Genomic DNA, 23,623 nt, shown 5'->3' with positions numbered 1-23,623 from the left:
AAAGTGGGGAACGTCCATGTTGCAAGGAGAGCTTAACTTCTGTCTTGCTAGCTTGCCCTGCGCTCTTCCTTCTGACTATGCTGTCTGTGTTGAGCGCTCAGTGAATCTGCGTTCGACTGCTCCGCCTAGGGTCGACAGTGCAGCCTAGGCGGAGTAGTCAAACGCAGATTCACTGAGCGCTCCACACAGACAGCATCGTCAGAAGGAAAGTTGATAAAATAAATTACAAATGTTGTATTGTTCGATACATATGCGTACCGAACCGAAAGCACTGTATCGAACGGTTCAATATCGATACGAATATCGTTGCACCCCTACCTACCAGGGGGCAAAAGCCCCCAGACAACATAGCCCCTGGGATCCCTGGGACACACAAACCCCTCCACCACGATAAGGTAGCGATTCAAGGAGGGGCAATTCAATTCAATTTTATTTATATAGCGCCAAATCACAACATAAGTCGCCTCAAGGCGCTTCATAGATACAGAGAAAAACCCAACAATCATATGACCCCCTATGAGCAAGCACTTTGGCAACAGTGGGAAGGAAAAACTCCCTTTTAACAGGAAGAAACCTCCGGCAGAACCAGGCTCAGGGAGGGGCGGGGCCATCTGCTGCGACCGGTTGGGGTGAGAGAAGGAAGACAGGATAAAAGACATGCTGTGGAAGAGAGACAGAGGTTAATAACAGATATGATTCAATGCAGAGAGGTCTGTTAATACATAGTGAGTGAGAAAGGTGACTGGAAAGGAAAAACTCAATGCATCATGGGAATCCCCCGGCAGCCTACGTCTATTGCAGCATAACTAAGGGAGGATTCAGGGTCACCTGGTCCAGCCCTAACTATATGCTTTAGCAAAAAGGAAAGTTTGAAGCCTAATCTTGAAAGTAGAGATAGTGTCTGTCTCCTGAATCCAAACTGGAAGCTGGTTCCACAGAAGAGGGGCCTGAAAACTGAAGGCTCTGCCTCCCATTCTACTTTTAAATACTCTAGGAACAACAAGTAGGCCTGCAGAGCGAGAGCGAAGTGCTCTAATAGGGTGATATGGTACTACAAGGTCATTAAGATAAGATGGGGCCTGATTATTTAAGACCTTGTATGTGAGGAGCAGGATTTTGAATTCAATTCTGGATTTAACAGGAAGCCAATGAAGGGAAGCCAAAACAGGAGAAATATGCTCTCTCTTTCTAGTCCCAATTCAAGCAGCATTGTTAGAACAACGATAATAACTGACAAACACAAATGTCCTCACTCTGTGTGCCACATTTGCTGTTAGAAAGATGCAAAAACACAGAAGTTTAATTGGCTTAGAGAACTTTATATTACAATTTGAATTGACAACATCAGTGAATCAAAGGAAAGTCCAGGTTGGTACTGATATCGTGTCCTGTGCCTTTTGTGCAGAGATGGAGCAGCGGTGGAGATAGTTGGTCTGAGTAAGTCTGCAGTTCGCTGGGTGGTGGAACTTCACGCCAAGGGCCTGTTCCCATACGATGGAGTTAAATTACACAGAGATGGTATGTGACAAACTCCACTGTTTTCACATAAACGAATTCCCCATCGTCATTCACCTAAAACCAAACCACCTTATTCCAGGTAAGGAAGTGTTCATCTCGTACTCCCAGTGGAACGAGCAGCTCAGCCAGTCCTTTGAAGCTGGCTTCTGGGTGTCCGGTGACCCAGATGACCCCGATGAGAAGCACCCTGAGCTGGTGCACAAGAAAGGCATCTATAAGGACAGCTACGGCGCCTCCAGCCCCTGGTGTGACTACCAGCTCAGACCCAACTTCACTGTCGCCATGGTGGTGGTAAGCCAACCACAGCCAACGCCTCGCTGTGATCTTCAGTACTGTGTGAAAAACACTCAGTAATAATTACACGTACGTACGTGTGTGTGTGTGTGTGTGTGTGTGTGTGTGCGTGCGTGCGTGTGTGTGTGTGTGTGTACGTGTGTGTGTGTGTGCGTGTGTGCGCGCGTGTGTGTGTGTGTGCGTGCGCGCGTGCGTGCGTGTGTGTGTGTGTGTGTGTGTGCGTGTGTGCGTGCTCCAGGCTCCAGAGCTGTTCACGGTGGAGAGAGCCTGGAACGCTTTGGAGATAGCTGGGAAGAAACTGCTGGGACCACTGGGAATGAAAACCCTCGATCCTGAGTAATACATTTAAGCTTCTAACTAAACGCCGCAGCACAACGCGTGTTCAGTAACAGCAGTGAAAGACTTAAATGGCTCTTATTGTGTTGTCTCAGTGACCTGGTTTACTGTGGCGTCTATGATAACGCACTGGACAATGACAACTACAACGTGGCCAGAGGCTTCAACTACCACCAAGGACCGGTGAGTCCCACGTCTGTCACTGCAGATGGTTGAACGCAGTGCTGAACAGAACGCCAACCAGAAGAAATGTTTAAAAGTTAACTTTAATAATGCATCAGATCTCCACTGGTAGAAAAGTCAGAGACATGGACTCTGGGTAGAAAATCATCCACCTACAGGCTGCACTCAGAGGATTCACTGTCAGATTTCGGATACATTACCTATAACGTGTCACACAACCTGTTACACACTTTGTGTTTGTGCGTAGGAATGGCTGTGGCCAGTCGGGTACTTCCTGCGTGCTAAACTCTACTTTGCAAAGAAGCTGGGAGAAGACACGTACACCAAAACGGTTACCTTGGTGAAAAATGTTCTGTCACAACATTACACTCACCTGGAGAGGTAGGCCGCTCTCCCCTGTACCTCTGATGAAACGACTGCCTTTTATTGCTTTTCTTTACTAACCTGTCCCTACCTGTCCACCTCCACCAGGTCTCCATGGAAGGGTCTGCCAGAGCTGACCAATGAGAATGGCCAGCACTGTCCATTCAGCTGTGAGACCCAGGCCTGGTCTCTAGCCACTGTGCTGGAGGTCCTGTATGACCTGTAGACCTGTGCAGAGGGCCACCTGTTGCTCAGTTCATCACCAGCCAATCACAGTATCCACTCAGAAAAGTGGACGAGAGGGTCAGTGTGGATGGAATCACACTGTTTTCTTTTTTTCCAGAGGGGGGTTCTGGTAGCATTTCCAAATAAATACTGCAGTGCTTAAAGTGTTTACTAACCAGCCTTGATTGCATTTGGTTGTAGTTAAGTTTGCAAGCTAAATAAAAGATAAGGTCCCAGCAGAAAGCTGATGTAGCTCATATTTCCTATGTTTCCCATATGACCTGAATGCAGCACATTTTAAAGTCCAGCCAGTCTTTAGACTGTAGCAGCTGCTAAGTGTGGTGAACGTTAACGTGTCTGATCCTGCAGACATCCATACCAAAGACATGATCTTGGTATGGATGAAAAGCGTTTGGTAGGCGTTGACTCACAGGGTTGGTGTTAAAACCATTATGAGCCACTGTGCATTCTGTCCCCATAGCAGTTATTTTAAATAAAAAGAGAAGATGTTTTTCTTTGTGGGTCATTGCTGTTCACCAAGGCTCATGTTTGCTACTGAAATCTGCTGTGTGCTTTTATCCTACATCTGTCACAGTGTCCTGTCTCCTGACCTGCAGCGAACACCTGCTGCACGACGAGCTGTAGCAGCACTGGTAGCGTGTTAATGTTGGTGTGAGTGTAGGTTAAGTTTAGCTTCTCTATGGAACAGAAAAACCCTCCAGCCTGTACCTTTACACCTGTCATACAGGGAGTGCAGAATTATTAGGCAAGTTGTATTTTTGAGGAATAATTTTATTATTGAACAACAACCATGTTCTCAATGAACCCAAAAAACTCATTAATATCAAAGCTGAATGTTTTTGGAAGTAGTTTTTAGTTTGTGTTTAGTTTTAGCTATTTTAGGGGGTATCTGTGTGTGCAGGTGACTATTACTGTGCATAATTATTAGGCAACTTAACAAAAAACAAATATATACCCATTTCAATTATTTATTTTTACCAGTGACACCAATATAACATCTCCACATTCACAAATATACATTTCTGACATTCAAAAACAAAACAAAAACAAATCAGCGACCAATATAGCCACCTTTCTTTGCAAGGACACTCAAAAGCCTGCCATCCATGGATTCTGTCAGTGTTTTGATCTGTTCACCATCAACATTGCGTGCAGCAGCAACCACAGCCTCCCAGACACTGTTCAGAGAGGTGTACTGTTTTCCCTCCTTGTAAATCTCACATTTGATGATGGACCACAGGTTCTCAATGGGGTTCAGATCAGGTGAACAAGGAGGCCATGTCATTAGTTTTTCTTCTTTTATACCCTTTCTTGCCAGCCACGCTGTGGAGTACTTGGACGCGTGTGATGGAGCATTGTCCTGCATGAAAATCATGTTTTTCTTGAAGGATGCAGACTTCTTCCTGTACCACTGCTTGAAGAAGGTGTCTTCCAGAAACTGGCAGTAGGACTGGGAGTTGAGCTTGACTCCATCCTTAACCCGAAAAGGCCCCACAAGCTCATCTTTGATGATACCAGCCCAAACCAGTACTCCACCTCCACCTTGCTGGCGTCTGAGTCAGACTGGAGCTCTCTGCCCTTTACCAATCCAGCCACGGGCCCATCCATCTGGCCCATCAAGACTCACTCTCATTTCATCAGTCCATAAAACCTTAGAAAAACCAGTCTTGAGATATTTCTTGGCCCAGTCTTGACGTTTCAGCTTGTGTGTCTTGTTCAGTGGTGGTCGTCTTTCAGCCTTTCTTACCTTGGCCATGTCTCTGAGTATTGCACACCTTGTGCTTTTGGGCACTCCAGTGATGTTGCAGCTCTGAAATATGGCCAAACTGGTGGCAAGTGGCATCTTGGCAGCTGCACGCTTGACTTTTCTCAGTTCATGGGCAGTTATTTTGCGCCTTGGTTTTTCCACACGCTTCTTGCGACCCTGTTGACTATTTTGAATGAAACGCTTGATTGTTCGATGATCACGCTTCAGAAGCTTTGCAATTTTGAGACTGCTGCATCCCTCTGCAAGATATCTCACTATTTTTGACTTTTCTGAGCCTGTCAAGTCCTTCTTCTGACCCATTTTGCCAAAGGAAAGGACGTTGCCTAATAATTATGCACACCTGATATAGGGTGTTGATGTCATTAGACCACACCCCTTCTCATTACAGAGATGCACATCACCTAATATGCTTAATTGGTAGTAGGCTTTAGAGCCTACACAGCTTGGAGTAAGACAACATGCACGAAGAGGATGATGTGGACAAAATACTCATTTGCCTAATAATTCTGCACTCCCTGTATAATACACTTCATATGATGCAGTTAGTATTTCTGTACCACCACTAAATATTCACACTCAGCAGGTAAGAAGTGAACAACAAAGGTGCTATTGAGATGCTGGTAATATCCAGTGTACACGTAAAGAATTCAAGCTACAAATATCCTTAAAACTGTAATAATGAAAAATGACAAAGTATTGAACAGTCCTGACACCATCTGAAATCTCAGTAATTAGAAAGCATTTCAAATTAATTAATATCAGCTTGTTCAGGCTCATCAAATATATATATAATTGAATTTAAGCTCTCTTGTTACCAAGGTGTCACACAACATATATCCAGTGTTGGGAAGGTTACTTTTAAAATGTATTCCACTACAGATTACAGATTGCATGCCCCAAAATGTAGTTTGTAATGTATTCTGAATACTTTGGATTACTTAATATATTATCATGCTTTTCACAACTACATGAATGTCCTATTGCTGTGTGATTTGTTACTGTTACTGAAGGTTACTCTCCACACCAACACCAACTAGATGTTTAAATCTTAATATAAATGAGTAACAGTAGGTGGACATTAGGTAAAGCTGCACTTTTTTCGTATAGAAAACTATTCCGTGCGTATATAAAACAGGTCCGCGGCTCTGAACCGTAGTAAAGGGACCTCTGGCTAATACGTCGGGCTCGTAGCTGAAAACTAGCTTTACTTTGTTGTCTGGGTCAAGTTTGCTAGCAGAGACAGAGAGAGGCGTTGAAAGACTGCTCCAACCGAACTTATTGTTTCAGAGGAAAACACGAACACAGTGTACAGTCAAGTCTTGATAGCTTACTTACAACTGGGCTCGTCAGGCACTGACTTGGCTGCAGTGGTTATTATTATATTTACATGCTTCCAGCTCCCGTTTCTGCTCAATGACAGCTCGTACTTTTCCTTTCTCTCCCTCCCTCGCTCACAGACACATCACGGGTATGGCAGTCCATTCTCCCTGCAGCACGGACTATCACTCCCTCCAGTTAATACACGACACCACGGTTCTTCATTCACAGATGGATTTATTCTTCCGTCACACTTCTCCTCAGAAACCCCATAAAATCCATCGTCAAACTGTTATTACATAAAAGTACAGAATGACCAACATAAATATTACAAATAAACATTTAAACCCAAGTTAACAAATACGCGATAAACAAACACAGTTAACGTACCTCGCTGGCTGCACGTAACCGTGAGGGAATGAGTCCGCTTCAGGAACAACTTAACAAAAATAATTCCCAATTTCTTCTTCTTTGCAGCTTTCTTTTACTTTAAACTGCTTATTTATTCCTTCTTCTGCCTTAGTTAACTTATTAACTTAGCTTCTTGCACATGCCTTTTACTTCCCTTTATGTCACTTAAAAGGCCTGTGCGCAACACAGAATGAACCTTAGTTCCTACCCCAAAAGGAACAACAATAAATAAAGAAAATAAATAACATAAATGAACACAATAAATTAAACAAACTGACATAATTTACATTTATGGCAGTTAAACTCCCACCAAATCTCAACTTGCGATTTCTTCACAGATTTGCATCTTCAAGTTATAAGCATTTACAACAGTTTAACACATGCTTATTCTGCTTCAACAAGTAGTACTATTTTCTCCTTCCTTTTTTTCTTCTCTTGTTTCGTTTCCTTCTCTCCTTCTCTTTCTTTTTTCTTCCCAGAGGATCATAGATGGAAGCTACTGTGGATAGCACTCCCCTTCTCGTCATTGGGTGTTTCTTGACGGTTACTCTGAACTGAAAGTCATCAGAGGATACGCACCATTGCACGCCCAGTGCTCTTTCTAGGAGTGGCTCCCCTAAATCTATGTCCAGTTCTTTGACACTGTCTGCACACTCTTCCTTTGGTATTGACTCCAATACCTTCTTGCTGTTGGAAATGAACTTGTGTAGTCTAAGCTTGCCTGTGCTGCAAAGCTCTCTTGCTTCCTTGATTAGCTTAATTGCCTCAGCATCAGACCTTACACTCACCAGTCCATCATCAACATAAAAATTTCTTCGGATGAACTTGACAGTGCTTTGGTTAAATCGATCTTGACCTTCTGTGGCTAGATGTTTAAGTCCAAAATTGGCACAGCCAGGTGAGGAAGCTGCCCCAAACAAATGGACTTTCATCCGAAAAACTGATGGCGGAGACTCAAGATCACCATTCTCCCACCATAAGAACCTCAAGTAGTCTTGGTCTTCAGGCTTTACATGGAATTGATGAAACATTCGTTCCACATCACACATAATAGTGACTGGGCCCTTTCGAAATCTACAAAGAACTCCCACCAAGGTGTTTGTGAGCTCTGGCCCTGTAAGAAGGTAGTCATTCAATGACATGTCTTGAAATCTTGCCGAGCAATCAAAGACCACTCGCAGTTTCTCTGGCTTTTGAGGGTGGTATACGCCATGGTGGGGAATATACCAAGCTGATCGTTTATCAAGCTCTTTTTCTGGGACCTTTTCTGCTTCACCACGACTGATAATGTCTTCCATGAAGTTCATGTAGTCTGTCCGATATTTCTGGTCTCTCTTGAGCTTCTTTTCCAAGCACATGAGGCGTTGAACAGCACTTGGCTTGTTATTTGGTAGCTCTGGCCTGCTCTGTTTAAAAGGCAGAGGCATTTCAAGATGTCCGCCTTCTTTGTGCTTAATTTCTTCTTTCATTTTAGTCAAAAACCGGAGATCTTCTTGCGAGAGATTTGTCTCTTCTCCAAGCCTTTCACTGAAGTCAGATTCCAGCACCTTAAGTATGTCTTCTGGAGCAGTCATCTCCTTAATTCTTGTTTTGCAAACATAATGAACTTCGCTCTTCAACTTACTTGTTACTTTGGGTTCAGGGGTCACTTGCTTTACAATGATGCGGTGACTTACTCCTATTACATCACTGTAGTGTTCACCTGGATCACCATAGCTCACTATGCTCCAGCCTACGTCAGTTTTCTGTGCGAAGGGCTGGTTGTCCTCACCACATACAACTTCTCTAGGCATTAGTGCTTGTGGACAGTTATACCCGATAAGAAGACCGATTTCACATTTCTTCGGCGGGGCAATGTGTTCCGCAAGATGCTCTAAATGAGGCCACGCCTTTGCAGTCTCTGGTGTTGGAATGTGTGTACGATTGGCAGGTATGAATTCACGAGTGTAGACCGTTGGCACTGTGATCTTCTTAGAAGAAGATAACCCTCTTATTTGTAGACCTTTGAGTCTTTTGCATGGTACAATTGTCTCCTTGGAAGACATTGTAGACAGCTTCAACTTGACTGGCTCTGCATTAACATCAAGAGCATCTACCACTTCTTCAAGAATGAATGAAGAATCACTTTGTGAATCTAACAGAGCATAGACAAGGACTTCTTTGTTTGAATCACTTGGCATTGATGCATAAACAGGAACTATTGCTGAAGTCTGAGCACTGTTACCATCATGCACAACTCTATTGGATGTGGTTTCGTGAGTGGTGTCTTGCGGCGATTGTGGCTTTCTTTCTTTACTGCAACTTGTCTCGTCATTTTCCTTTTGCTTTGAGCGATCCTCATGTAAGCATGTGGGGTGGCGCTTTGAGCAGGTGTCGCAGACCATCCGGTTGCTGCAATGCTTGGATTGATGGCCAGGACTCAAACAGCCAAAGCACAGTTTCTCACCTTGTATGAACTTCACTCGGTCAGCAACTGGCCTTGCAGTTAGCCTACGGCACTTGTGCAAGACATGCCCTGTTTTCTTACAAAACATACATGTGCTTATGCTCTTCTCAGTGGTGTTAGTTGTAAAAATCCTTGCACTTGCTGCTTGGTTCTTAGAGGTCACTACATTCTGAGGTTTAGATCTTGTCCTTTCTGGCTCCCCTTGCCGCAAAGCATAGTAAGATGTAACAGGGTTACAAGCAATACTAGCCTCCAAAGTCAGGAAAGTTACGAAATACTTGAAATCTGGGAACCTTCCATGCTCCAGCTGATACTGTGTGGCTTTTCGGTTCCATCTGCTGCTTAACCAATCAGGCAACTTGGCTGTCAGTTTTTGGTTTTCAATGCCATCATCAAGAATACGCAGACTCTCATTGTGAGCCATGGCACATTCACAACTGCGTAAAAAGTCCACAAATTTCCTTAAGTCAGCGCTCTCTCTTGATGCTATCTTTGGCCAGGCATGTAATTTGTCTCGGCAGGCTTTGGCAATCATAAAAGGCTGGCCGTATCGCTCATTGAGGAGTTCCCATGCAGCAACATATGCAGTATCTGAACCAATCAGAAAATAACCTTCTAATGCCTCTCTAGCTGCTCCTCCAACATATTTCTGGAGGACGAATATTTTCTCCGAGCTTGGAATGTTTTTCTTTTCAATAAGAGTTTGGAAGGATGACTTCCAATGATTAAACTTGAGTGGATCACCACTAAAAACTGTGGGCTCTGGAATGGGTAGCCTATTTGCTGATATAGCCTCAGCTAAGGCCTTCACAAGCTCTCCTGTGCTATCTTGGAGCACATGTGTTGGCACTGCATCCTTTGGTGGTTGTGAGTGCTGGTCCTCAGTCTTCACCTGATTGAGTGGCTGCATAACCGTATGTAGATCCATGCTCTGTGCAGCATTCCCTTGGGCTGGACTGAGCTCACTCTCATCATATACTTGAAGCCTTGCTTTGGCTGCATTCAGCCTTTTCAAATTTTCCAAACGCTCAAGTTCTCTCTTTAGGTTTTCTACAGACCTTCTTCTTGCAGCATTCTCTTCTTGCTGTTTCTTTAAGAGAGCAGCCTCTTGTTTCTCTCTTTCTAGCCTACGTTCAGTTTCTTCCCTTTCTCCTTCAAGATGACGAGCTAATGCTGCTGCTTCTTGGTCTGCAATGATCAACCTCTCTTCAGCTTCAAGGTTTTGCAGTTTCTCTTCGTGGCCCTCTTGTTCAGCCATAATCTGCAGTACAGCCTGTGTAGCTGCATACTCGGCAGCAGCTTCTTGTCTTCTAAGTGAAGATACGTTTGAGTGAATAGAAGAAGCTTTAGAACCATTAGAGGCAGGAAGTGAAACACTGGAGGCTGACGATGAGAATACAGAACTATTATCTGGCCAAATCAACTCCTCCGCTGTTCCCTGCATTTCAGATTGAGCATTTTGTACTACAGTCTTTGTGATCGAGATGCAGTTATCCATCTTGCGACGCATGTCATGGGCTGGTTGATCAATTCTTCTGTAATCATCATAAGCAATGTTCAACTCAGATAATTCCCTTTGAATACTGGTGATGTGTTCTTGTAGGATGTCACTAGGATCCTGTTTTAATACAGATCTTTTAGCTACCTTAATCAGAGCTTTCCATCGTTCATATTTGCTGTCAAAGCGAAGCAATAGCCCTTTGATTTGCTCTTTCTGAAACTCTTTTCCTTTTTCTGTTAATGTTCGGGCTCTTTCACTTCTACGAGGCTCTTCAGGTGGTGCTATATTTTGCCCGATATTTGATTCACCTGTCTGTTCTAACTCAGTCTCTTCTTCCAGAGCAGCTACTGCACCCTGAGCTTCTTTACTTGTATGTGACATTTTGAAAAATCCACCGTCAAACTGTTATTACATAAAAGTACAGAATGACCAACATAAATATTACAAATAAACATTTAAACCCAAGTTAACAAATACGCGATAAACAAACACAGTTAACGTACCTCGCTGGCTGCACGTAACCGTGAGGGAATGAGTCCGCTTCAGGAACAACTTAACAAAAATAATTCCCAATTTCTTCTTCTTTGCAGCTTTCTTTTACTTTAAACTGCTTATTTATTCCTTCTTCTGCCTTAGTTAACTTATTAACTTAGCTTCTTGCACATGCCTTTTACTTCCCTTTACGTCACTTAAACAAACTGACATAATTTACATTTATGGCAGTTAAACGGACTACACTGCCCATCAGGCTGCATGCTTTAGCGCTATGCCTGTAACACTCTGCCTGTTGCCTTCATATTAAATCATTTAAAATATATATTTCTTCACGTCATTATGAGACGCAAGATTGAGACACAGACATTAGAGCCAATTAATCCATGTTTTGTTTGGGTTTCCACCGGCGTGGAAACCAAAAATAGAGCGGGGACAGCCGAACATATCAAACAGGACAAGACCGCCGTGTAATCCATTTATTTCAACAAAGTAACTGTATTCTGAATACCACCTAACGGTAACTGTAACGGAATACAGTTACTCATATTTTGTATTTTAAATACTTAACGGTGGTACATGTGTTCCATTACTCCCAACACTGCATATATAAGTTGGTTTATAATAGTTTGACCACAGTGCACATCTAAACAGAGGTCCACTGAATAAATGCTGGAACCCCAAGAATGTAACTGAAACGTATGTGTTGTTCACACAATGGCAGTGCTGAATAAACTGTTGACCTTAGTGCTCTCACCTCTGTGTATGTGTGGCTATGTACAGCTCTTCTCTTCAATTCAATGTTATTTACACAGCACCAAATCACAACAGCAGTTGCCTCAAGGCGCTTTATATTGTAAGGTCGACCCTACAGTAATACATACAGAGAAAAACCCAACAATCATATGACCCCTATGAGCAGCACTTTGGCGACAGTGGGAAGGAAAAACTCCCTTTTAACAGGAAGAAACCTCCAGCAGAACCAGGCTCAGGGAGGGGCGGGGCCATCTGCTGTGATTGGTTGGGGTGAGAGAAGGAAGACAGGATAAAGACATGCTGTGGAAGAGAGACAGAGGTTAATAACAGATATGATTCAATGCAGAGAGGTCTGTTAACACATAGTGAGTGAAGAAGAAACACCCAGTGCATCATGGGAATCCCCGGCAGCCTACGTCTATTGCAGCATAACTAAGGGAGGATTCAGGGTCACCTGGTCCAGCCCTAACTATATGCTTTAGCAAAAAGGAAAGTTTGAAGCCTAATCTTGAAAGTAGAGATAGTGTCTGTCTCCTGAATCCAAACTGGAAGCTGGTTCCACAGAAGAGGGGCCTGAAAACTGAAGGCTCTGCCTCCCATTCTACTTTTAAATACTCTAGGAACAACAAGTAGGCCTGCAGAGCGAGAGCGAAGTGCTCTAATAGGGTGATATGGTACTACAAGGTCATTAAGATAAGATGGGGCCTGATAATTTAAGACCTTGTATGTGAGGGGCAGGATTTTGAATTCTGGATTTAACAGGAAGCCAATGAAGGGACACTGCAGACATAGAGGACAGCTACAAGTACCTGGGGATCCCACAGGCAAATGGGAACCATGAAGAGGTCGCTAGGAAAGCTCCAACCACCAAGTATCTGCAGAGGGTCAGGCAGGTCCTGAGGAGTCAGCTGAACGGTAAGAACAAGATCCGGGCTACCAACACCTACGCCCTGCCCATGATCAGGTACCCTGCTGGGATAATAAGTTGAGCAAAGGAAGAGATAGAAGCCACTGATATCAAGACTCCTGACCATGCATGGAGGGTTTTTCCCCAAGTCCAGCACCCTGAGGCTGTACGCTAAGCAGAAGGAAGGAGGCCGGGAACTGGTGAGTGTCAGCAACACAGTCCAGGATGAGATAATGAACATCCACGAATACATCAGGAAGATGGCCCCAACTGACCGCGTGCTCAGTGAATACCTCAGGCAGCAGACCCCAGGTGCAGGCTGTGTAAAGATGCCCCAGAGACAATCCAGCACATAACAGCAGGGTGCAAGATGCTAGCAGGCAGGGCATACATGGAACGCCATAACCAAGTGGCCGGCATAGTGTACAGGAACATCTGTGCCGAGTATAACCTGGAAGTCCCGAGGTCACAATGGGAGATGCCCCCAAGGGTGGTGGAGAATGACCGAGCTAAGATCCTGTGGGACTTCCAGATACAGACGGACAAAATGGTGGTGGCTAACCAACCGGACATAGTGGTGGTAGACAAACAGAAGAAGACGGCCGTAGTGATCGATGTAGCGGTTCCGAATGACAGCAACATCAGGAAGAAGGAACACGAGAAGCTGGAGAAATACCAAGGGCTCAGCTGATCACACTCAGCTGTCCCGTCCTGAGGTTTTGATAAAGAGGGTACAGAGCGTGTTATGGTTCAAAATATTGGGGATGGAGACAAGAGAAAAACCAAAATAACAACACTGGTCCGGCCGGGTTAAGTCAAACGATGATTTTAATGGTCACACACGTGGGAGATGGAAACTGAATGCAGACAGCCTCTGATCTCAAAATGGTGGAGGATTACTCAAACTCTTATAGCCTCTGGTGCCCCCACCTTATCATAAAAGCCTAAACATTCACATGCTTTTCTCTCACACGGCGCCTAAGCTACAACCTTGGCTCCCCGTTTTATCTGCTCCTGCTGAGATGGGGCAGAAAACTCCAGCATGCTCTGTTCTCTTCTAATCAGACAAATAAGGCGATGACTTTCTGCAAACAGTATTTCTTATAACATCATAAAACAATATCATTCATCCACAATAAATCAGCAGTCTAATGTAATGCAAATCAGTTTAACGAATGCAATAGTTATCAGCTTCTTCTAATTCAGGAGAATAATGCAAACTAAAACTACATAATAATTCACAATCTTTAACTAGGGGTATAACATGGCATAAAATAATATTATAATCTAACAATTCCCCCTGATGAGCTCGTTAGAATAATGAGCTCACCAACACCCTATAATCCAGTGTGGCTGGGTTCATCTCTTCTCACTCCTGAGGTCCTTTGTCCCCCTGATGGGTGAACCATATGTGAGATGACCTCTGTGTTTGCGCAGTTCAGATGCAAGAAAAACTATTATTCCAACAATAGCAGGTACAGATGACACTCCCCAGTTCTCCCACAGCTTTATTTGGTGCTACCTTATACCCTTCAGACGTACTCAGACTAGAACCTCTGTCCGAGGAGCTTTTAGCCTTTATTTTATTGCTGCAGCTACCAGTGTCGTCCAGTTGGGTGATCCTCTGCTCTTCTTTCTTCAACCTCAGGGGTTAGACAACCCTTCAGTCGTGGCACAGATCAGGGGATTATTCTGCCCCGATTTCAAACAACGATCTGTGTATCCTCAGGTCCTGTGTGTCCTCCAGAAAAAGATCAGGAAGGCGTCCCCCTTTTGCCCAAGAGCCTTTCGAACCTCGTTGGTCTGGTGTTCCCGGATTTCCGCCAACCCCTTCATGGTTATTGCTGTGTTTATGGGATCCATCCTTTTGAGGTGACTACCCGGAGCCCAAACGCCATCACCCTTGGACCCAGTTGGTGTCTCGGCAGTCACCGTATCTATCTCTGCTGCCAAGGATCCTCGCATATCTGTGACCTCGTCTGGTGTCTGTTCCTTTCTCTGTAAGAGACAGAAAACCAAAACACCTCTCCTCCTAACCCTAATAATCTAATGTTGTTATCTACTGACCTTCTAGTGTTTCAGAATTGGTTTAAAACATTCAGAATGTCCCAGGGACTTATTCTAATCATATCCTATGTGTGTGTAAGCGTGTATGCATTTAGCCCTCTGCACTCAAAGTCAATACCTACAATATATCAGTCTGGACCATCACGCCGAACGAAGCTTATGACCTTCAAAAGACCAAGTGCCAACTCATTATAAGCACATTTGCAAGGTGTGTCTAAAAATTATTAATTTGTCTAATTAATTCAGTTCATTTCAATGATTAATGCCTAAACATGGAAATAATGATTTATGCTTCTCACTGATCCTCTACAGAAAGTCCGGAAACTTCTCGGGCCACTATTAGCTTAAGCTTTACCATTCCTAAGTTATTAAAGACACAAATGAAGTTATAAAAATGTTCAAATAATCCTTGTTTGATGTTAAAGCTCAACTTTCCCCCCTTTTTTGACACATTCCCATGTGTCAAATCAACGGAGCTAGAACATTCAAAGAAAAGGTTAGGCAGCTACAAGGTTTCCCAGATTGTTAAGGTGATCTGTGTGTGATGTTCTGACTCAGGTATTTAATATTTTAATAAATGTCGTTTAATCAACTGCCACTATTTAGAACTTAGCTTAAAGACATAATTGAATAAAAGATCACAAAGAATAACATGATATCAATGTTATGTAAGCGCGTTCGGCCCTCTATGCTCGAAGCCTTTTCCCTCAATAGATCAGTCAGACATTCGCGCTGACTGTAGCTTTTAACCCTTATTAACTTGAGCACAACTCTACAATGAGCAACAAACTGCAATATGTATAAAAATTATCATGGTTACACCTGCAAAGAAAGATTATATCATTATCCTAACACCTGTAAATAGAAGATTAATCAGAGGTTATAACAATCACAGGAACACAGATGTTAGTATAAGGTCAAAAGCTTCAATAAATGATGATCAATGCAATGCTTGTTGCATGATTCTCATACAATAATAACAGTAAAACACCCCGTTTTATCCCGTTTAACTTGACACATAAACGTTCATAGATGGCTCTCTTAAATTTGACCTTCCCCTGGTTTTTCCTTCACTGACCACAGCAGGGGAAACTCTGCTATGAGTCAGCCATGAATGCAGCTCACCTGATTCGTCACTGAGCCCCACCGTCACTGGCGTCTGACAGGGTGGCGCTGCACACTCTTCCTTTAATGTGTCTATTTTCAATCTGTTAATTAGAGTGCTTAAACATGAAGCAGACTACGTCCACCACAAGTCAATACAGCTGTAAATGTGGCCAATTTTCAATCTATTATCAGTGAATAACAACAGATAGCTTTTATTTTATGAATGCTTTCAGTCAACCACTCACCCAGAGGATCTCCAATCCCAGGAAATTCCTTCTCCTCATTTAATGAGTCTGTCCTCCTTCCATGCCCTGGTAACTGGTCTATCCAGAGCCATATGATCTCAAACTATACATACAACAAGCCAAACCACACCTTGGTCACACCAACCCTTTTCCGCCCTGAAGATGTTCAACGCCATCTTAGTCTGGACTGCCTAAGGTGACTTTAACGCTGACTGTTCCGACAATCCATTTTATAACGTTTCCTGGTCAGATTTTGCGAATCTCTGCACCAGGGTTTTAAACATTTTGCCATTTTCATTTGTTTTTATTTTTATTTAGCTTCGACTCCAGATTGTCAATTTTTTACCAGTTGTAATTAGTTTTTACCAATTCTTTGCTAGTTTAGTCTAGTTTTTATTTTCTGAAAATCCTTAGTTTCAGTTTAGTTTTGATTAGCGCCAGTTATAGTTTTAGTTTTGTTTTGCAAAAATTAAAAATTGTCACCAAATCCCAGTTCCATTATATCAATCATGCTCCTCTGCTTATCCTTGGGTATTAAGATTATTAACTCTTGCTGCACCAGGTGGTCCTAATTTTGGTTCAAGTTAATTGATAGACTTTTTGAAGGCGATTGTTTCACACATTTATTTAGATGTCCCAGTCCTGTTGTCTCGGGATGCATCACGCTGCCTTATCTGGGGTTAGCTGTTTTCTGGGGATGCGGGTTGAGTGGGGGAGCTCTTCAAGATAAGCTAGGTTAACCTTCTTGTGTGAGCTTTTCAAGTGCACTTCAAGGTTTGTGGGATTTTTAGTTTTATAAATGTCCCTCATAACCCCCTGATGACCCAGTAATTCATTTTTGCGCACTGTAGTACACATTTAGTTTTTGCTTGTAGCTCTCATACTCTACTTGCCACTCCTCTAAGTCCTGATGTTTCTTAGAGAGGAAAACAGTACCTTTAACATTATATCACATGTGTGGGGGTGTGGCCTTGCCAATTGTTTTCCCCACCTTTTCAAAATGGCTGGCGTGCCCACCAGCACATTTTATGGAAGAAAGAAAGGTAAGCTTGATATTTACATTTAAAATGTTTTGTTAAACTCAGATTTTTATTTTATTCAAAAATAAACATCTAGTAAATAATTTAAGGGGTCTTTAAGAATTAGGCTTATTTAGTTTCACAGAGAACATGACTAATTTATTAATGTGTACTCTAGTGCACGTTGGGACTTTGTACTTGTATTTATTTCACTTTTTCCTAGTAGACAACTCTTTAACAAAGGCGGAGAGAATTCTCAACAGAATAATTGAGCGAGATTCAAACAGAGATTTTTCAGAAGATGAGAGTCATGTGAGCCAGATAGGAGAGGGTGAGAACCCAGGAGGAGCCACACAAAGATTATCGAGATGCAGTGGCAGATGTAATAGAGAAAAACACAGGGCCACCTGAAATCTGTCGTCCTATCTGGTCCAAAACCAACATGTAGGAGAATCTGGAATTTTTGATTTTGAGTTAAAAATAAAATATGGGTAAAATGCAGAAATGATTTCCAGTAAAGTAAAAAATAAGAGTCGCATTTATAAATGAATCCATGACACCTAATTGTTTCTACAAGATCACATCGTTGCTAAAAGTTATCAGTGATCTCAATGTGCGAAAAGAATTCACCGTATCTGGAGTTCAAGCTCCTCTTGGCTGAGAAACCAGGGACAAACATGTGAACAAGACCTGAATAATACCAGTAGTGAAAAGTTCTCTCCAAAGATCAAGAAAAGGAGGCCCAATCAGATGAGAGTGCAGAAAAATATGGTTCAGTCCACTTGCCTGAAATGGTTAACGGTCCAAGGCATTTCAGTTGTAGAATAGTTGGGTGCAACAGTAAAACATATGTGAGATGTGGGAAGTGCCAAATGTTCCTTTGTGTCTCCCAATAAAAATATCACAGTACTTCCTCAGATATCATAAATGAATTGACTTTTGTGAAATAGAAAGCCCAGTGCAATCACTGATCTACATTTTTTGATATTATTATATAAATAAGTTTTAATCTCCTGCTTACAAAACTTTCCGTTAACGCAAATGTTTTTCCACTTCTAGTTTTCGTTATTTCATTTGTTGTCTTTAATAATACCGTAATAACCTTGCTCTACACACTGGAATAAACATAATCAACATGATCAACATTTCACTGCGTATCAATTCACCATATTATCGATTCAAGTGCTCCATCCTTATGTGGTTTGTGACATTATGTTTATCTAAACCTCCACTCTGTCTCTAAATGTTTGAAGAATTTTTCAAGTTCAGGGTCAAATTTTGAGAATTTTGACCATAAGTGAAAGTTATGGCGTTATCACCCCCTTTGGGGCTTACCTTTCCCAGTTTTGATGATATTCCTCCCCATTCTCTATTCTTTGCAAGTACCCCTTTTTCGGTGACGAGAAACTGTTGCTGTGGTCAAGCGGGTGCTGTAAAAACAAAAGCTCAGGACAGAACAGTCACCAGTCATGTACTTCATTCAAAATTAGCATATATCAAACTTCATATTGATCCTCTGAGTGTAATGGTACATTTTAATTTGAATTTCTCAAAGCTAAACACAATATTTTACTTTATCTTACTCTTGTTCTTGTGCAGCACCACCCCTGTCGGTTCTATCTTACTTTTAAATTGCTGACTATTTCAAGAAAGCACCCAAAAGGCGGGGACCAGTGTTTATCATTACATATCTCTATTTTGCGTGTGACAAGTCTATCATTCCCCTGTTATTCATAGACCTCGGTAGAGGGTTTTGTTTTGTTTTGTTTTTTACCTCTATAAAAGTTAATTGACTCTCTACAGTAACCCACTATGGTTAATAATAACATGTTCAGTCATGAGTGGAATCAAACCTTTTCTTCACTTTAGCATTTAACATTCCCAACCATATAATATGATACATTAATCGAAATACAGCTACTAAAACATAATTTTCTTAATGTAAACATCAGTAACTCAAAATTAGCAACCAAAGGGTTAAGTCTGCAGTTCACACTCCTGTGCAGCTACAGCCTCCCCCCTTAGTCTCTGTCAACCTTCTGTTCTTGCAAAAACAAAACAAAGCAAGACAAAACATCCACCCTTCTTTTACAGGCTGGGCGAATTGTTTATGGACATTTACTAATCCTAAAGTCAGTACCGTTTTTGTCTCAGTATCAAGTCAGTTAAAACTTTTAGTCATCAGTCCATCACAGTCCAGTCACATGCATACATCCACACACACATTCATTCCAGATATTGCTGATAATGGGGTCTCACGCGCAACCTATCCGAGCCTCCATCACCAGCAAGATGACGTCATCATTTTAAAGGAAACAGTTCCTTGTTTGTTATTTTTTCTTTGGACTGGATTGACTCGCTGCAATCCTTTTAGGCTCAGGACTTCTCATTCGATCAGTGTCCCATGTAAGTGAATTTCTCCCCAGCCCATTATAATCATGGAGAAAAACACTTTGCCACTGTTTTCAGTAAGAATATTTTATAGCGCTTTAAAGTTCAATCTCTCAGACCTGGATTAAGGAGCCGATTTGTTAAATCAGGAGCTCACAAAATACCAAAAATATCACCACCGGTGGATCACACCTCTCAGACGTTCTTATCTCAGTGCACTGTAACGAAAGCAAAAACAAACGTAACCAATAAAACACTCATATAATAACAGATACTGGGGCCCATTGCAAACATGTTCAAACATAAAACCATCCTTCTCTCTCTTACAGAAGGAAAACAATCCAAACCTCACTGATAGAATCATCCTAGTGTCAAACAAAACCCAAAGATCAACCAAAACTCCACACACTATATTGTGTAGGCATACAGTTACCGAAACTCCTTTTCTGCACCAACGAAAACATGTTGGATTTACTTGACTCAATAGTGGACACTGGTTACACACAGACGCTTTGCTTTGGCAGAAACTTAAACAACTAAGTTAAATCAACACAACCTTTTCATATTCTCTCCGAAATAAAACTCACACCGTTCATTCATCATTTTCACTCTGTACCACTGCTCCTTGTTAGCAGTGTTGGGGAGTAACGGAATACATGTACCGCCGTTACGTATTTAAAATACAAAATATGAGTAACTGTATTCCGTTACAGTTACCGTTTAAAAAGGTGGTATTCAGAATACAGTTACTTTGTTGAAATAAATGGATTACACTGCGGTACTTTCCTGTTTCATTTTGTCGCGGGTCAGGACTGTTTGGGTTTTGTTTGACAGCTACGCTCTGTTGTTCCAGGCGGCAGCGTTACGGTTGCCATGGTTACAGGGCGACGCTCTCTCTCTGCGTGTTTCCTGGGTGAGAGAGCGCCTTTTCGTTGTTGTTGTTGTTGTGCTAAGCTAACAGGCAGAATGCTACAAGCATAGCTCTAAAGAATGTAGCATCATGGGCAGTGTAGTCCGTGCTGCAGGGAGAATGGACTGCCATACACGTTATGGGTCTGTGAGCGCGAGGAGGGAGAAAAAGGGGAGTGGAAAGGTACGAGCTGTCATCGAGGAAAAACGGGAGCTGGAAGCATGTAAATATAATAATAACCACTGCAGCCAAGAAGAGAGCCTGACGAGCCCAGTTGTAAGTAAGCTATTAAGACTCGACTGTACACCGTGTTCGTGTTTTCCTCCGAAACAATAAGTTCCGTTGGAGCCTTTCAACGCCTCTCTCTGTCTCTCGCAAGCAAAGTTGACCCACACAACAAAGTAAAGCTATTTTTCGGCTACGAGCCGACAGGGACCCCGCCGTATTAGTCAGAGGTCCCTTTACTACAGTTCGGAGTCGCGGACCTTCAGTAACAGTAATAAATCACACAGCAATAGGACATTCACGTTGTTGTAAAAAGCATGATAATATATTAAGTAATCCAAAGTATTCAGAATACGTTACTGTCATTGAGTAACGTAACGGAATACGTTACAGAATACATTTTGGGGCATGTATTCTGTATTCTGTAATGGAATACATTTTAAAAGTAACCTTCCCAACACTGCTTGTTAGGCTGTGTGAAGCACAGTAAACAATTCAGTGGAGGCCTTGAGCCATAAACAGACATCACGCACACACATTATTTTCATTACCAAACTGCAATAGACCTTGTCCCCTAAATCTACAAATGCCCTCTGGGTGACATGAAATGCATTTAACCAATAAATAATTGATGGGTTCTTGTTGTTATAACAGACTCCGTATTTGAATGTTAGTGTGCAGCATTTGTTAGTAAAGCATTCTTCATTGCATCAGCGTGTGTGTGTGTATCACTTCTCAGTGAATTGAATCAGCATTTCGATTTGTGCATGTGTGTGTGTCATTTCCCCCTCAATCGACGAATGCGTATGTGTGTTTGTGTGGGTGTTTGTGTTCATCACTTTCCTGTTGTGGTGTTCTGGGTAAACCACGGCCTAAAGCGTGCCCTTGGGTCCTGCCCTCCTCCATTTCAGTCTGTTTACATCCATCGGTTCTGCTGCTCAAAGTTCTGTCCCTACTGGTTCTGGCCCCAATTGGGGCAGTCCTTTTCTCCAGTGTCCTGTATCTTCTCCTTGTTCCGCTCCTCCTTAACTTGACCCTTTTTCTTCTGTAGCTCCGTCAGGGTTTTGATACGCAGCTCAACCGTCTGGATGTCCGTGCCAAGCTTCAGTCTACGCTGTTGCTCCAGCTCTTCCTCTGTCTCTCCCAGCTAGGTCAAGATTTTGTTCATGTCAGAGTTCAGCTGCTGCCACTGCTGCTCGTTCTGCTTTTTTTCTCATCTCCTTGCTGAGGTCCTGAGCCTGCCGGAGCTTCCAGCGCTCAATCACTCTTGAAGTCTGGGACTCTGAGCTGCTGGGATCTGCTAGTCGCCCATCAGTCACAGATATCCCATGTATGAGGAGTCCGTTTCTGTGCTTGCAGAAGTGCGGCTGCTGTCCGTTTGTTGTAGGTGGAAACAGCTGACATCCAGAGGGTGTATATGAGAGTCTGCAGCAGCAACCTCCCCAGTGGAAGACCTCAGTGTTTGTTCTGTTAGTTTAACAAAGGCCTCAGGGCTCTCTGGGATCACTACATCTGACAAGCCTGAGGCAGGGCGCCGAAGGAAGTCTCCCTCCTCACTCTGGTGCTCTCTGGGATCCCCACTTGCACTTTCAAGCCCACGGCTCAGGTCGTAGTCGTGGTCCCATTCCAGGGGAATGGAGTCCATGTTTGCTGGGGTGTCTCGGCTCGAGCGTTCAGTCCGGCTCTGGGCAGCCAAGGAAGCTGAGCGACCGGAGGACGGCAGAGGCGACAGGAAGCCATCCCCCTAACGTTCACTCCACAGCAGACTGGACAAATCACAATGCTCATCTGGCTCCAGCAAGCTCCGGCCTGATTTCAAGTCCTGTGTCTGGGACTCCAAGCCTGATGGGTTCGATTATCAGCCAGCTCCTCTTGAGCCATGCTCAGTCTCTGCTCTGATGCCTTGAGCTCTTACTGAGGGCAGAAACCTCAGAGTCTTTTCCATACACATCAGATTGAAGTCCATTGATGTTTCCCTTGCTTTGCTCCACGGCCTTCTGCAGCTCTGCTGTTCGAGTCTTCTTAGAGGTCAGCTCCTGGCCGAGCCCCGACACCTGTGCCTTCAGCTTATTTTCTCCTGGTGCTTTTGTCCATTCTGAGGTGCCTCCTGACCTCAGTTACTCCTCCTGTCTCTGGCACGCCCTTTTTACTGCCCGATGATCAGTGTTGGTCCGTCACTGTCCTGCACAGCTTTGATGCAGAGTGGTTAAGGTCAGCATTGTCTTTCTCGGCCTCATTTTTCCTCCGGGCTTAATGGGCGTCTCCTCACAGCTCTGTCAGCTGAAGCTGTCTGGAAATCTCCCCCGTGTAGTGAAACGGGCCTTGGATTTAACGCTCTCCGTCTCCGCTGCATAAGATCGTTTTCCTGTAGCGCTGTTGACATCTTCAAGTTGTTGTTGTGGGTCCAGCTGTTATAGCATTTGGTCAGGGTCACATCAAAGATGGTGGAGGAGAGAGCAAAGATGGTAGGGAGGGGGAGCAGGAGTCCAGGGTCAGCCTCGGCTTTCTGGGCCAACAAAGCAGCCTGTAATCAAACATAAAGAGAAAAAACAAAACAAAAACAAAACAAAACAGAACGAAAATAATGATGTTGTGTTGGCTGTGTCATTCAGAGAGGGGAGAAACACCGGGGCCAGGCCCTGTGTCAGCCTTCTCTCCCCCTTTTTTTGTTTTTTCTCACCATATAATCCTCTCATAACCCACCAAGCTGACAGGACAACACAGGTACATGTTAAAATTCTTAAGATTTTGTTTAAAAGTTCAAAAATTGAATTTTTTTTCATTCAGTAATCACTTGTATTAATCAATCAGCAGAAAACATGTCACAATTTGACTTTCCTAACCACTAAATTTGTCGTGCCTTCACTGGTTGGTCATACCAGTGTCTTCTTTTTTTTTTTTTTTTTTTTTGAAGTTAAATTGTTGTCCTGCAACCCAGAGAGTTTATTTGTTAGTAGTGGATAACTTTATTGTTTAACGGCGGGTGTATGTTAAGTTTCACTGCTTTAAACTTGCTGGAAAATCTTCACGTGTTCATGGGTGTAAGCTGTTTCTTCATTGCGTGTATGTTAGAGCTGGGCGATAGAACGATAACGATATGTATCGCGATATAACTTTTACT

The 23,623-nt window shown here is 43.0% G+C and overlaps 2 protein-coding genes across 4 annotated transcripts in view; one reads left to right on the top strand and one right to left on the bottom strand.

The window, feature by feature from the left end:
- agla (amylo-alpha-1, 6-glucosidase, 4-alpha-glucanotransferase a) overlaps window positions 1–3,988 on the top strand; it is a 39,396-nt gene extending 35,408 nt beyond the window's left edge. For 2 of the 3 annotated variants that reach the window (XM_080907057.1, XM_080907059.1), the window contains exons 30-35: window positions 1,406–1,518; window positions 1,598–1,809; window positions 2,051–2,148; window positions 2,244–2,331; window positions 2,579–2,712; window positions 2,803–3,988. In XM_080907057.1, coding sequence (XP_080763183.1) covers window positions 1,406–1,518; window positions 1,598–1,809; window positions 2,051–2,148; window positions 2,244–2,331; window positions 2,579–2,712; window positions 2,803–2,920 — 763 coding nt within the window. In that variant the 3' untranslated portion in view covers window positions 2,921–3,988. The remainder of the gene's footprint in view (window positions 1–1,405; window positions 1,519–1,597; window positions 1,810–2,050; window positions 2,149–2,243; window positions 2,332–2,578; window positions 2,713–2,802) is intronic. The other variant, XM_080907058.1, reaches the window with a different exon arrangement.
- Window positions 3,989–13,179: 9,191 nt separating this feature from the next.
- LOC308412589 (ADAMTS-like protein 2) overlaps window positions 13,180–23,623 on the bottom strand; it is a 64,785-nt gene continuing 54,341 nt past the window's right edge. The window contains exon 21 of the mRNA XM_080907061.1: window positions 13,180–23,026. The gene's annotated coding sequence lies outside the window, so the exon portion shown is untranslated. The remainder of the gene's footprint in view (window positions 23,027–23,623) is intronic.

The sequence above is a fragment of the Rhamphochromis sp. 'chilingali' genome (genome assembly GCF_963969265.1).
Source record: "Rhamphochromis sp. 'chilingali' genome assembly, chromosome: 16".
Lineage (NCBI taxonomy): Eukaryota > Metazoa > Chordata > Actinopteri > Cichliformes > Cichlidae > Rhamphochromis > Rhamphochromis sp. 'chilingali'.
Note: the sequence above shows the minus strand (reverse complement) of the source record. Positions and strands in the feature narration are given on the sequence as shown.